The 15,524-nt window shown below is 43.9% G+C and overlaps 2 protein-coding genes across 4 annotated transcripts in view; one reads left to right on the top strand and one right to left on the bottom strand.

Moving 5' to 3' along the window:
• BICRAL (BICRA like chromatin remodeling complex associated protein) overlaps positions 1-4,156 on the bottom strand; it is a 110,939-nt gene extending 106,783 nt beyond the window's left edge. For 2 of the 3 annotated variants that reach the window (XM_082414628.1, XM_082414632.1), the window contains exon 1: positions 4,013-4,066. The gene's annotated coding sequence lies outside the window, so the exon portion shown is untranslated. Of the gene's footprint in view, positions 1-4,012 lie in introns of all 3 variants that reach the window. The other variant, XM_082414629.1, reaches the window with a different exon arrangement.
• TBCC (tubulin folding cofactor C) lies at positions 4,036-6,846 on the top strand (the record flags this gene model as incomplete). Its single annotated transcript, XM_082414634.1, has 1 exon — positions 4,036-6,846. One exon carries the CDS (start codon positions 4,036-4,038, stop codon positions 5,380-5,382), a length of 1,347 nt encoding a protein of 448 aa, XP_082270760.1. The 3' UTR covers positions 5,383-6,846.
• Positions 6,847-15,524: the final 8,678 nt, after the last annotated feature.

The following is a 15,524-nucleotide window of genomic DNA, read 5'->3' on the forward strand; positions in this document are numbered from 1 at the left end:
CTGTGTTTTGGGTCCCATCCCCTCCAGGACCCTTAATATTACGGACCTTATGTCTTCTTTCTCTGTAAAAAACAAAAACACCTCACTGGCCTCCTCATACCCCCCATTTATTCCCTCTTCCCCCCTCACAGTCAAACTTCTCCAAAGAGTTATCTGGGTTCAGCATCAACTCCATACCATGCTCCCACCCCTTCGTCTCACCCCTTCGGTGTGCCTCCTGCCCACAGCACTCCTGGGACACAGCTCTCCGCAAAGTCATCAGTGACCCCTGAGCCCACACGTCTAGAAGACACTTTCCAGTGTTCATGACTCCTTGTTCATTCCTGCTCCTTCTTCCAGCCTGGGCTCAACCCCTCCTCCTCCCTCCGGAAGGCTTCACTGACCTCCCAACAAGGTCAAACCTCCCACTAGGGGCACTCACTGTTCCTCTGTCCTTCCTAACAGTTGTCAATTGTCGCTGTTACTATTTTACATGTTTTTGTAATTATCTGCCCAGATTAGGCCTCCTCAAGGAGGAAGGAGACTCTGCCTATCCTCATGCCCCTCGGCAGCCCAAGAGCCTCCCCAGCTCAGCGCTGGGCACAGTGCTTAATAAACTGACGTTAGATAAATAATCGGCACCAGCCCCTGTGCCAGGCATTACGTGTAAAATGATGAAAAACATCCCAGAAAGTGAAGGGTGTTGAGGGGGAGGAGAAAGCCAGGGGCAGAGGTGGAAATAAGGGGCAGCTCCTGTCCTGCTTCCCAGACCAATCTGGGGCCTTTTGCAGAACAGCACATGCCTTCACGGCTGACACCTTTCACTGTCTTTGGGTCAGAAAAGTCAGCAACTCAGGTAGGAAAATTTGCTTAATATTTCATACTTGACACGCAGAACTCTTAATGAATCCTTTTAAACCACTACATGTTCAATATTTGCTGAAAGATGAATAGGTGACACCTCCTTCTGGCATCGAGCTACTAGAAAACAGGGCCTGGATCTTTTCATTTGCCCAGGTGTGGCTGGCATGTCCCACCTGCACAGGGTCCCTGATAAACTCCAGAGAACACAAAAGGCCTCATTCTTTGCTGTCTAACCACACCCAAAGACTATCTTATTGTGTTACACACTTTTACTACTTGGTTATTGATTTCCTGTGGCATATCACTATACAAATATTCACTTAAGGACTTTAAAAGACCAAATAAATATGACAAGTATTTAAAATTAGAAACAAAGTATGGAGATGCAACCAGCGAAATCCAGACTGTGGGAAACTCTATTAAACAAATGACCGTTTGTTTTTTTTTCAACAAAACACTTGGGAGATGGGGGAAGGATTTAAAAGTGATTAAAGAGACATATTAACTAGGCATGTTGTATAGAACTTGTTTGGCTCCTTATTCAAATATAGTAACTTTTAAAAAAGGAAATTATAGGATAATCAGAGAAATGTGAATATAGCCTGAAACTCTGATGATAATGAAGAAATAATCACCACTTTTTTGGAGTGTGGTAATGGTATTGCAGCTATGTTTTTAAAAGATAGTCTTGATCTTTTTGAGATACATATTGACATACTTATGGTTTGTAAAATATGAAATAATATAAGGTTTGGGATTTGCTGTAAAATAATCAGAATGAGGTGGGGTGGGGAAGGGCTAGGGTTGTAGAAGGAACAAGACTGCCAGTTGGGAACTGTTGAAGTTGGTACACATAACACTCTGTTCTCCACTTTTAAATTTTCGAAAAGTTAAAAAAGAAATCTAACTAACAAACTGAACCATTAAAGTATCTAAATTTTTGTTAAATAATTTTTAAAGTCTGGAACACCTTAGAATTCTTTCACTTTCCAAGATGTCTACAATAGAGCAGTACTTTGATTCACGAGCTCTGTAAAGTATCTTTGAAAGTGGGATTCAGCACTCACAGGCTGCTTGCCTTTTGCCACATTTCCACTGTAATGCATCACCCTCTTTCCTTCCATCAGAACAGGCAAATACAGTCTGGCAATGCCTTCCTACTGCTTTTGAAATGCAGCTTTAAACCCATGTCTTGACCACCTACCTTGGCCTGCAGTTGTGCTGGGGTCTGTCAAGAACTGTCAAACCAATGCTTCATGATGAACATACTCCTGACCCCTGTCCATTCCCAATGGGGTCTCACATCAGTCTATGAAGGTGCCTCCCACACACTGGGTCTACAGGGTAGCCTGTCCATTCTTGTCCTTTACTTCTCCCTTTCCATAAAAGTTTGAACTAGCCAACTTAAAATATTCGGAAACTTCCAAAGTCTACTGGACTCTATGCTAAAACCTCTTCATTGGGCAGAAATGAAGTTCTTGAAAGGGTTTAACGATCTTCCATTCCACATCTGATACAGACAACACTACCCCCTACCTATAGGTTCACTACAGCTAATTCAAAAATGTTGCCTAACTCCAGCTGCAACTCTCAAGTCCAATAAACTTTGTTTGGCTACAGACTTTCTTAATTTGAGTAGGACAGATTGAACTGCTGAAAAATTTAAGGGAGGCAGGTCAGATTTTTTTCCCTAGCAAAAATAAATCTTCCCTAAACCTTCCTTGGGTAAATCAACCCTTCATAAAATAAAGCAGCTACTGCATTCCCCCAGACTACCCAAAGACAAGATAACCAGTTATAGTTCATTCACCAGCCTTGGAACCATACCTCACAAAAAAACAAAAGCCTCCATCTATCTCGCCCATGAAACAAAGAGAACGAAAACTTAGAATATATACTACAAGTGCAAGCATAGGATTTTTTTTTTAGCAACCCCGTTTCCATCAGGTGCACGTCTACCCACACAAACACACAATAACCCTCACCGCCCCCCCCCCGTGGAATTTGCCAGTGTGACTTGTGCTGACTTTCAGCGGAGGAACACGGGAATTTATGTTTAGTTGTGGTTTTGGGAAGGAAAGGAAGAGTGTGGGGCGTGAAAAACTGGAAATGAGTCTTAATTCTTTTGTTTCCTCCCGTCCTTCTCTGCATCAAAATGCAGGTATATCATTGAAATTTCAAGTGAGTTTCTCGGGCAGTTAAATACCCCGACGGAGTCTGGGAACAGGGGGTGGAGATAAAGGTGAAACCGAAGACTGGAAGGGAGGGCCGGGTCAGAGGCCCCGGCGCTCTGCCGGGCTGCACCGAGCACACGAGGTCACCCCGCGCCTGCTGCCGGCCGCGCCCCGGTTCTGGCCTGGCCAGCTGTCCTGGGTTTTGCCAGCGACTGCGCCGTCCGGGGTGCCCACTCACATCTCTGCCTGGTCCCGACTTTAGGCTAGGTTCATTCACTTCCGGTGACAAATCCCTCCCACCACTTCTAGAAATAATGTAACATTTCCCCCATCACTTTCCTAACAACCGACGGCCCCTCAGACAGCCGCCGAGTCCGGGGCTGGGGGTCTCACCCCGGCGAGACCAGCAGCGCCCAGCTGCGGAGGGAGTGACGGCCAAGGTCGGGGTGGGGGGGAGGGGGTGGGAGGAAGAGGAAGGGGGTGTGGAATCTCACCTCCCCCCGCCCCCACCCCTCCGACTGCAGTAATTGGCAAAAAAAATAAGCCGTTTTTAGACTTCCCCAGGGCCCCCTGAACCTGGCTGCAGTGAGGAACCCAGTCTCTCCCATTCCGGTGCCCCTCGCCTTCTCCCGCCCCCGTAAGTGCCTGCAGGAATCCTGGAGCCCCAGGCCACGCGGAACTGCAGCGGCGGGGGGGGTGCGGGGGGTAGGATGAGGGTTTAGGGGCGGCAGGAATGGGTGGGGGGAAGGGGTGGTGGAAGGGAGAAGGAGAAAAACAGAGGCATGCAAAAGGCTCCGTAGCCAGCTGTTCCAGCTGCCGCTTCCTCCGGCGCGGGCCGGGCGGTGTAATATTCCCCCCCCTCCATCTTTCTCACCACTACCTGTCCCACCCACCCACCACAGGCACACATTCCCCCCACCAGTAGCGGATCTCCGGCCTGTAAGGGGGTAGTAGGAAGGAGCTGGGGGGGAGGGGGAGGCCTGCGAGTTTCTAACCTTGTTCTTATAAACAAACCCACATGTGCAGCTGCCGCTGCTGCAACTCACCCCACAATCCCGGATATAAGTCCTGCCCCTTTAAGAGGAAAAAAAGCTTCCCCCGCCTGCCTTCCACCCTACCCATCCACAAGGACCTTTGTCTTCCCACCCCCTCAGTCAGTCGGCCCCGCCCCATATCCCCGCCCCCTCCGACGCTGAGGAACCAATGGGCGAAGAAAATAAGGCCGGGGCCTGACGTCAGCATGTCCGGCCAATCACAGGGCGCGTTGGTGGGAGGCTTCGCGGAGGGCGCGCCCGGAGGAAGGAAGGCAGGAGAAAGGAAGCTTGAAGTCAAGATGGAGACTGCTAGTGGCTCTGCCGCTGCTGTGGCGAACGGGGACTTGGGATCCCAGAGGGACCGGAGCCTGGTGCCTGAGCGGCTTCAGAGGCGAGAAAATGAGCGGCAACTGGAGGTGGAAAGGCGGAAGCAAAAGCGGCAGAACCAGGAGGTGGAGGAGGAGAAGAGCGACTTTTTCGCCGCCGCCTTCTCTCGGGAGCGATCGGCCGTGGAAGAGCTTCTGGAAGGCGGGGAGTCCGTCGAGCAGCTGGAGGAGGCGGCCGCTCGGCTGCAGAGGCTGCAGAAACTTCTAAACGACTCGGTTTTGTTCCTGGCCGCCTACGACTTGCGGCAGGGGCAAGAGGTGCTGGCGCGGCTGCAGGAGGCCCTGGCCAAGCGGCGCCAGGAGCTGCAGCCTAAGAAGCGTTTCGCTTTCAAGACCCGCAGGAAGGATGCTGCTTCAGCCACCAAAGTAGATTCGGCTCCTGGCGCCCCGGCAGCGGAAGGCATCCTGGCCTCCCCGCCGCCCTTGAAGGAGGAGGAAGGCTTCGGCTCCAGCTGGATCTGCGGCTTCTCCAACCTGCAGTCCCAAGTCTTGGAGAAGAGAGCCGAGGAGCTGCACCAGCGGGACGTCCTTTTGACCCAACTGATTAACTGCACAATCAAACTGTATGGCAATCCCAACACCCTGCGGCTGACCAAGGCTCGAGGCTGCACGCTGCTCTGCGGCCCGGTGTCCACCTCCGTGTTCCTGGAGAACTGCAGTGACTGCGTGCTGGCCGTGGCCTGCCAGCAGCTCCGCGTACACACCACGAAAGACACCCGCATCTTCCTGCAGGTGACCAGCAGGGCAATCGTGGAGGACTGCACCGGGATACAGTTCGCCCCGTACACCTGGAGCTACCCGGGGATCGACAAGGACTTCGAGGGCTCTGGTTTAGACAGGAGCAAAAATAACTGGAGCGACGTTGACGATTTCAACTGGCTGGCCCGTGATGTGGCCTCCCCAAACTGGAGTATTCTTCCTGAAGAAGAGCGAAGGATCCAGTGAGACTAAGTAGTTGTCACTCTTTTTTTCACTCCTACCAAATACACTTCTTTGTGGGACTGACTCCAGCTAATGGGACCCCAAAATTTACTTCTTGTCACGCTGTCTGTTTTCATTATTTTAAGACTTTAGATTGTGATAGGCTCCTACTTTCGATTTCCATTAAATTTGTGGCAGGTCTAGCACTTAAGAGAATTTTTGCTATTTTGGTGACGTTTCGGAGCTTTTGTTTGACGGTGGTAATTTGAAGCCATAAGGGGAAGAGAGTGTGGTTGTGTGTCGGTTTTTAATGATTTGTGGTGTTTAAAACATTGCAGAATAAAGTAAGCCTTCAATAAATATTTGTTTAATAAACGAATTCAGTAGGTCTAGTAGGAGCCAGTTAATGTTGAAGTAAGGTATCAAACGTATTCAAACTGCCATTAACCAAGAGCTTTTTTGAATTGCAGGTTTGACTTCCATACGTATTTTTCAGTGGGGCAATGGAAAGACTCCTCTCTGGTCTTCAGTTACATGTTAGCTTGGGTTTTTGGCATCCAGCTAGTCATCGACTTATTTGGATCCAAACTTTTGGCACGGACCCCAAGAGCCTCATGAGTCTTAATCACCTGTAAAGCCAAAATAGTTATAGCTACCAATTTTTTGTGCACTTAAAATGTTATCGACACCATTGTAAGCACCTTACTCATGTAAACTTATTATTAAGTCCTCAAAATATTATGAGGGTAGCTTCTGTTAACTCCATTTTTCAAGTGAGGAAACAGATAAGTTGCCCAAAGGGCACACAGCCCAAGTGGTGGACTGGGATTTGAAATCATGTAGTCTGGCTCCAGAGCCCACGTTCTTAACCTCTACTAGATACTGATTTTTGAATAGTGTTAATTGAGTTCGAAAGAAAGCTTCCATAAGTAAAGAGGGCAAATTGCTTTTCTTAAATTCTCAGGCATAATGGCACTACACATCTATCCTCATACAAAAAGAATTGAGGCAAACATCTGGCTGAGTCTTAATTTTTCCACTCATTTTGCTGTAATTCGCTACTGTTACAAATTTGGCTTTCTGCTCTATATACTACCACTCATTATTCTTAAATGGAAAGTTGTAAGATTTTCAAAAAGCTTTTTTGGGTCTAGTGGCCTTGTAACTGCGGATGTGCTTTTTATTTAATAATTACCACAAGTATTAAGGTGCTTAAATATCTCAAGTATTTATGTATTTAATATTATATGTTCTCTTTTGTTCTGAAAAAGGATTTAAAGTGGCTTCTAGGATATGTGAAATGTAACAAGATAATAAAAACAAATGACAAGGAGGAACAAGGGTAGAATGACGGATTGGAGGCAGAAATGAAGCCAATAAAAAAAATGAGGGAAGAGATATGGGAACATATGTATATGTATAACTGATTCACTTTGTTATAAAGCAGAAACTAACACACCATTGTAAAGCAATTATACTCCAATAAAGATGTTAAAAAAAGAAAAAAAAAATGTAGGCTGCCAAGCCCTATTCCTTAGCTGGAGGTGAATCCAGATTTTTTTCCCCTCAACTATTAGCTAACTTGAAAAGGGATCCTAATCAGTTTCACAATTTGCAGCATCCACAAACAAGAGGGAAAATCGTTTGCTTGGGAGAGTTAATCCTGATGATAAAAAGAAATAACTTATAATGAAATTCTCAACCATATCTTTACATTAGAAACTGACCGGTATCCTAAAGCTGTGCCCCTAGAGACTGATAGTTTAACACAAGTGCACTTAAGAATAAACCATGCTTGTTTTTTTTTGGTTGCACCACCTGGCTTGCAGGATTCTTGTTCCCAACCAGGGATCGAACCCGGGACCCCGGAATTGGAAGCGCGGAGTCCTAACCACGGGACCGCCAGGGAATTCCCAACCTTTTTTCTACTAAAGCTCACAATTTTACACCTGTAACTCTGCTGACCACCCGACCAGTTGTAGGCCATCCAACTAGCTCCCCCTGACTGACGTCCCTCAATATTTGAAAACATTTCCATCTTTGCTGGTCTTCTTCCTTACTAGAGGCATATCTCTTCTTGCCCAGAGATTCCTCTTCCGCTTGTGCCCATCCCCTCCAACCTCCTATGGCCTCCCTTTCCACTGGCCTTTTTTCTTTTAAGACACCAGATCCTGAGATCCTCCACCCTACATGTCACTGAATGATGTTCCAGCTCCTTCCCTGTGTGTCAGACATCTTAGAAGAATAGCTGTGTCCACAGACACCTACATCTATTCCCTCTTTCAGTCTTTGTAATTTTAACTCTTCTCTGCTGAAACTGCTCTTTGATGGTATTAGTGGCCTAATCACCAAATCTACCGGCTCCCTCCCCTCCCTCTCCTTAGCTTTTTCACTCTTGGTACTGTTTACCCTTTTTTGTTTGTTTGTTTTAGGTACAGTTTACTCATCCTTGAAGTTCTCTCTTTCCTTGGCCGTAACCTTTCTCTAACCTGTTTCTCTTACGTCAGCTTCCTTCCCTTCATTGGGATTCTGATGATTTATAGCCCTTAAATATGAGTGATGCCCAAAGTTTTGCCATTAGCTTCTTTGTATTCATTCTCTCAGAGCCTCAACTGTCAACCTATATGCATAGTCTTGTGTCTGTATCCCTAGCCTCCACCCTTATTGGGCTCACCTGCCTTTCAAATTCCATATATTCTTTTTTTTTTTTTTTGGCCACGCCACGCGGCTTGCAGGATCTTAGTTTCCTAAGCAGGGATGGAACCTGGGCAAACAGCAGTGAAAGCACCGCGTCCTAACCACTGGACTGCCAGGGAATTCCCTCAAATTCCAAATATCCTTTTTTAAAATGAATTACTTAATTTATTTATTTTTGGCTGCGTTGGGTCTTTGTTGCTGTGCGCAGGCTTTCTCTAGTTGCGGTGAGTGGGGGGCTACTCTTCATTGCGGTGTGCGGACTTCTCGTTGCGGTGGCTTCTCTTGTGGAGCACGGGCTCTAGGTGCATGGGCTCAGTAGTTGTGGCACACGGGCTTAGTTGCTCCGCGGCGTGTGGGATCTTCGCGGACCAGGGATCAAACCCGTGTGCCCTGCATTGGCAGGCGGATTCTTAACCACTGTGCCACCAGGGAAGTCCCTCCATATATTCTTAAAATCTCCATTTTCACTTCTTTCCCTCCCAAGTTCCATGTTTATTTTAAGGATGTCACTCTTCTCCAGGCACCCAATGCTACCAGGGCCAGGCAGGTGTAGTCCATGAGTAAGGCTGCTGAGAGTAAGTCGCTAGGGAGTGGGGGACCAGATAACTTGGCAGACAGATTCAGGCATTTAAAAAACATTGGCGGGGACTTCCCTGGTGGCGCAGTGGTTAAGAATCCGCCTGCCAAAGCAGGCAACACGGGTTCAAGCCCTGGTCCGGGAAGATCCCACATGCCGCGGAGCAAGTAAGCCCGTGCGCCACTACTGAGACTGTGCTCTAGAGCCCGCGGGCCACAACTGCTGAAGCCCGCGTGCCTAGAGCCTGTGCTCCACAACAAGAGAAGCCACCTCAATGAGAAGCTCGTGCACCACAACGAAGAGAAGCCCCAGCTCACAGCAACTAGAGAAAGCCCATTCGCAGCAACGAAGACCCAATGCAGCCAAAAATAAATAAATAAATAAATATTTTTAAAAAAACAAACAAAAACAAAACAAAAAAACCCAACATTGCATAAGACAAGCAAAACTTTTTCTGCAGTCTGCGGTCTGGTCCTCGAGCTGGCCAACTAGTAACTAAAATAAGTGATGCCCCAAGTGATGAATGATGCTCATATCATGTCAGTTCCTTCCCTGGAAAGTCTTGCCTATTCATCCTGTCCTCTCAAGTCTTTCTGCCGTTTCAGGAAGATAGACCCTATATGTTTCCAGACGCTTAAACTGGAATGGATTTTTTTGTTTGTTTTTTACAAAGACAACAAGACAAAACAAATCTATATTAAAGTCACACCCCTGAATTAAAAGCATTGACTTAAAGTCACTTTAGTAAGTTTTCATCAAGCAAATCTAATGACAATGGTCATTGCAGTGAGGGCATATTCACCAATCAGTGTAATGACCATACATTTTCATTAAGATCAACACTGGAAAAGCAATAAAACTGCATATTAGTCAAGCAATCAGTTTATTAACCTTCATTTATGATCAGGTGTGTTAAATATAACTTAGTACAGTATTATATGAGTATTGTATAATTATAAAAGTGTCACTTCAGGGCTTCCCTGATGGCGCAGTGGTTAAGAATCTGCCTGCCAATGCAGGGGACACGGGTTCGAGCCCTGGTCTGGGAAGATCCCACATGCTGCGGAGCAACTAAGCCCATGCGCCACAACTACTGGGCCTGCACTCTAGAGCCCGCAAGCCACAACTACTGAGCCCGCATGCCACAATTACTGAAGCCTGCACACCTAAAGCCCGTGCTTCGCAACAAGAGAAGCCACCGCAATGAGAAGCCTGCGCACCACAACAAAGAGTAGCCCCCGCTCACCGCAACTAGAGAAAACCCGTGCACAGCAATGAAGACCCAATGCAGCCAAAAAATTAAAAAATAAAAAACCCAGTATGTACAATATAATGCAAAATTTAAAAAAAATTGTTACTCCAGTCTCAACCGCATAAGAATAGAAGAAATGGTCAATTATAAGTTTTAATGCTGAACTTCTGATTGCAATGCAAGAGTCATTATTTAACAAAAAAAATTTAGTTTTAATTGTGTTAATCAGGCAGAAATAAACAAAACCAGCAAGATGTAAAGATTCAACTTTCTATGGGTAATGTTACATGGTAATACCTTTTATAAACATTGTGGCAATTACTGTCGTACCACAGAAATTGGACAGCTAAATTATATTTAATTCGAAAGTTTCACCACCAACTCAAAGACTTAATCGCACTATTTGACAATTTTCTTCTCTTATAAAGAAAATGAGTTGGCCATTACAATTAGATGGTCAATTATTTACCAGCTTTAAGTTTCAAGAAGGGCAGGGACAATATGACACAAAAGCCATGTTCAATTCAACTGAACAAATATTTGAGCATCCACTATGCAACTTTTCCATGTTGGGTGCTAAGAGCACAATGGTAAACAAGGTAAGCGTGTGCTCTTCCTTGATGGAGGTTATGGCCTAGTTGAAGATCAGATGAATGAAAGAACAATCGTGAGAGAGAAACCCTGAGAGCTCTGATAGGGTAGTGCCCTATTATTATCAATATAACCTCTCCTGGTTAGAAGGGACCTTAAGTAAGGCTTCTATTTTAACCACCAATCCAGGGTTTGAATTCCCTGGCTGAACTCAGATCAGCAGCAGTCACAGAAGGAAGTACTTGCTATTCAAAAGCCTGCTTTCCAAATTTTCAGATACTGTACACTCTGAACCTTAAGAACTGATAAGACCAAGCAAAAAATTCAAGGCCATTTACTCACCTGGTAACCAAGCTCAGCATTCTGTGCAGGCATTTAAGTACTTTATTATATTTTGAAAAATATTTTTTAGTTGAATACCTTTTAGTTGTGTTTATTTCACCAAGAAAGCGATACATAAACTAATTTTTAGAACTGATAACAAGGTAGTTGTTTGATTCTGAGATGATGGCACAATGGATTTTCAAAACAGATAATTCATGTACAGGTACAAAAAGATTAAAATAAAATCTCCCTCCTTCCTTTGATCCCAGCGATTCAGTTTTCTTTGGAGAGCAACCACCCTTTACCCTTTGTATTCTTCTGGTCTATGCATTTACAAAGTTATGTGCAATATATCCTTCTATCCTCCCACCCCAGTAGAAGCACACTCTGTATACGCTTGGGCACCTTGCCTTTGTCCTTAACATTATATTGGAGATCTTCCCATATAAGTATGTAGTCATCTCATTCTCTTTAACTGCTGCCTAGTGTTCTGTTATATGGAATGTGCCATACTTATTTAACCAGTCTCTAACTGATGAACATTTAGGTTGTTTCCAATCTTTAGCCAGTAGAAAAATGATACAATGAATATCCTTATACATAAATTATTTAGCGTATGTGCAGTGGGTTCTTAGGGGTAGGCTAAGTACCTAGAATTGGAATTGCTGGATCAATAGGTTATGAACATTTATTATGTTGATAGATATTATCAAATTGCCTTCTGAGGAGGTTTATCAATTTACACACTCACTAGCAATGACTGAGAGTGCTATTTCTTCACATCCTTATTGACATACTGTGCTATCAAATTTTTGGATCTTTGCCAATCTGAGAGTTACAAAATGTTATCTTTCTGTAATAGTAATTGTCTCCTAACTTGTCTCCTCACCTCCAATTTCAAAAGCGTTCTGCATGCAGCTACCAAATTAGTTTTCTTAAAGCATGTCACTCCTGGTCTAAAATCTTCTGAGATTCCCATAGCCTGCTGGACTTCCTGGCTTGGAAGACAAGTCCCTCCACCACCTGCTTTCAGCCTACTGTTCCTACATGATGTTTTACTGTTTCATCACACACACTTCATGCTCTAACTAGTCTGAAATAAGACCCATTAATCAAACACACTGTATCAGTGAGGGACCTGGCAGGAAACAGATGGCACACTTAAAATGGATAATTTGAGAAAAGCCTAACACAGGAGCTATTTACAAAGCTGTGGGCAGAGTTTAGGAAAAGTAATAACAGATAGTGCAATACCTCTTATCACTCCTAGGGCTGAAGGGACAAAACTGTTACCTGAACCCAGAAAGAGAGCACGCTACGTGGCAGGAGCTGTGGCCTTCAGTAGAGGGATGTAGCCAATCCGTTGTGACCTGTGGGCTGAAGAGCAACAGGAATTTCAAAACTCTCTTCAATTGTGCCTTCCATTGGCTGAACCCAATTAGAATTTTAGGGCAAGGACGTCTGTTTCCCAATTTTAGGGCAAGGAAGTCTGTTGATGCAGTCCATATGGGCCAGCTCCCAGGACAGCTCCAGGGTGGAGAAAAGTAAAGAATAGATTTGGAGGAACAAATGGAAGATATTTGCTACAAACACCTTCTGCCATACTTTCTGGCCTTTTCTCAAGCAGTTTCCACACAGCTTGAGTCCATGTGCACTTGCCAAAATTTTGCAAAAGCCAATCTGGGAAGTCTTCTGGGATTTCCTTCAGTCTCTTTGAGAACAAAGCATGATATTTTGAGACAATAAGAGCAAGAAAGAAAAGTGAATGAGCCAGTCTCTGAGGCCAAGTTGTTGCATTCTCCAGTAGAGACAATTTTTGAGGGAAAGAAAAAAATTTGAAGAAAGTGAGAAGTGTAGGCCAATTCAGACGACATTCATGTGATGGCAGAACTTTAGAAGGCCTGGCAGCATGATTAGATACAGAGAATCCGGTATGCCTCTGAGTCAAGCAATAATTTCAGCAGTCATTGTCTTTTAAGAAGTTTAAGAAAAGATAAGACATCAAAGGAAAAACTTCTTGGGACTTCCCTGGTGGCGCAGTGGTTAAGAATCCGCCTGCCAATGCAGGGGACACAGGTTCGATCCCTGGTCTGGGAAGATCCCACATGCTGCAGAGCAACTAAGCCCGTGTGCCACAACTACTGAGCCTGCGCTCGAGAGCCTGCAAGTCACAACTACTGAGCCCGCGTGCCACAACTACTGAAGCCCGAGCACCCAGAGCCCGTGCTCCACAACAAGAGAGGCCACGGCAATGAGAAGCCTGCACACTGCAACGAAGAGTAGCCCCACAACTAGAGAAAGCCCACGTGCAGCAATGAAGACCCAACGCAGCCAAACATAAAAAATAAAATTAAAAAAAAAAAAAAGGAATAACTTCTCAGAAAGACCAAAGAATGACCTCTACAGGAAAGGAAAAAGGGAAATTTCCAGTGCCAATACAAAAGTACCAAGACTTACACAAAAGTTAGCTGTAATCTTTGAGAAGGAAATGGGAGGAGGGAGGAGGGAGGAGGGAGGAGGGAGGAGAGGGGGAGGGGCATTCACACACATCTCGTTGGTTATGGAAATTTCCAAGAAAGATGCCTGGAACGTTGAAAGATTTTTAAGATCCCTGAGCAATGAGAAGGCTTATGGACATTCACCAAGAACATTTCATTGAAGCTGTAGTTTAAGAAACATTAGCAAACCCAACTTGTGCACAAATTTTCCTCAAAAAGAACATCAACAACTTAGCTTTTTGACCTTATGCATACTTAGTTTATGTTTGCTGTATATTCATATTTTATTTTTATTTCTTTTCATCTTCAATTTTGGCATTTTTATGGTAGGAAATGTGTTTCCAGCACTGGAAATATGGGTGAGACCTGAAGTGGCTTGACTTGTAACTGACTATAAGGAACAAATTAACTTGTTCAGTACAGTAGCTCCTACTGACTGGGATATGTCCCCAGGGGGCTTAATAAAAAGTGCTGCTTGTGACTCATAGATACAGAGAACAAACTAGTGGTTACCGGTGGGGAAAGGGAAGGTGGGGAGGGGATTAAGAGGTATAACAAAGGACTTCCATGGTGGTCCAGTGGTTAAGAATCCGACTTCCAATGCGGGGGAGGCAGGTTCGATCCCTGGTCGGGGAACTAAGATACTACATGCCGTGGGGCAATTAAGCCTGTGCGCCACAACGAAGAGCCCGAACGCACCCCAACGAAAGTTCCCACCTGCCGCAACCAAGACCCGACGCAGCCAAAAATAAAAATAAATAAATAAATAAAAACAACTACTGTATTAAAAAAAATTCTGCCAATGCATCACTAATCTTTAAAAAAAATGTTCTAAGATCCTTGTATTATCCTAAAAGAAGGAAAATATACTTATTAAGTTTAGACTTTATTAAATATACATGAAAAAATTTCCAGGATAATTATTTAAAACATAGTAATAAAGTGTATAACTTGTAACTGGTAAAAAGGGAAAAGTTAAATGAGGAAGAATACCTTAACCAATCCTAAAGAAGTCAAAATAAAGGGAAGAAGAAAAATAAGAAGCATAGAAAAAGTTGGACCATGAAAAAACACTAAATAAGGTTGGTAGAAGTAAATCCAAATACATCAGTAATCACAGGAAATGCAAATAGAATAAGGCTTCCACTTAAAACACAGATTGTCAGTCTGCATTTTAAAAATCAACTATATACTGTTTTCAAGAGATAGATTTAAACATATGGATTGAGAAGTGTTGAAAGTGAAAGGCTAAAAATTATCAGGCAAATACTTTTAAAGAAAGCGGGCACAGATCTATTAATATCAGAAAAAACAGGCTGTAAAGAATAACTTTACTAGGGATTAAAAAAAGGTCCCTATAAGATGAAAAAGGCTCAATTCACAGGAAGATATAATAGGTCTAAGCTTGTATGCCCCATTACAGAGCTTCAAAATGTATAAAACAAAATTTGGCAAAATAACAAAGAGCAAACAACAAATTCATTGTCAACTGGGAGGATTTTAACCTTCTTCTCTCAGTAATTAACAGATAAGTAGACAAAATTCAAATATAACATGAAAGCGTTAAACAACATTAACACTTTTTAACAAGAGCATTGCATCCAACTATTATATAAGACACACATTCTTTTCAAACACACATGGAATATTGACCACATGACAATTGGCTACAAACAAGGCCATAAAGCAAATCTCAAAATTTTTTTCTAGGTTTGGTATTGTTACATCATTTTACTACAATGCAACTGAGTTAGAAATCAATTTTTTAAAAAGAGAGAGAAAATCTGAAAGTTATAAGGACTTAAAAGAATGTAACAAAACTTACTCCGTGTGTATTATATGATCATAAGCATAAAAGTTCCAAAATAATCTATAGAGCAATTATTAGTGCTAATAAGACCATCACATTTTTATACATCAGCAATAAACATCCAAGATATTCTTTATGAAAAAGGAAAAGGTGTGTGTGTACGTGTGAGTGTGTTGCCTAATCAAATATGAAGACCTTTTTTTTTTTTGGCCACTCCATGAGGCTTGCGAGATCTTAGTTCCCTGACTATGGATCGAACCCAGGCCTATGACAGCGAAAGCCCAGCATCCTAACCACTAGGCCACCAGGGAACTCGCAAGACTTACTTAATTAGAGCAGAATGATGATGGCACAGGAATACACAAAGTGACTAATGGGACAGAATAGGGAACTGAAAAACAGATCCATGCACGTATG

This window comes from Balaenoptera physalus (assembly GCF_965194825.1).
Source record: "Balaenoptera physalus genome assembly, chromosome: 11".
Classification (NCBI taxonomy): Eukaryota; Metazoa; Chordata; class Mammalia; order Artiodactyla; family Balaenopteridae; genus Balaenoptera; species Balaenoptera physalus.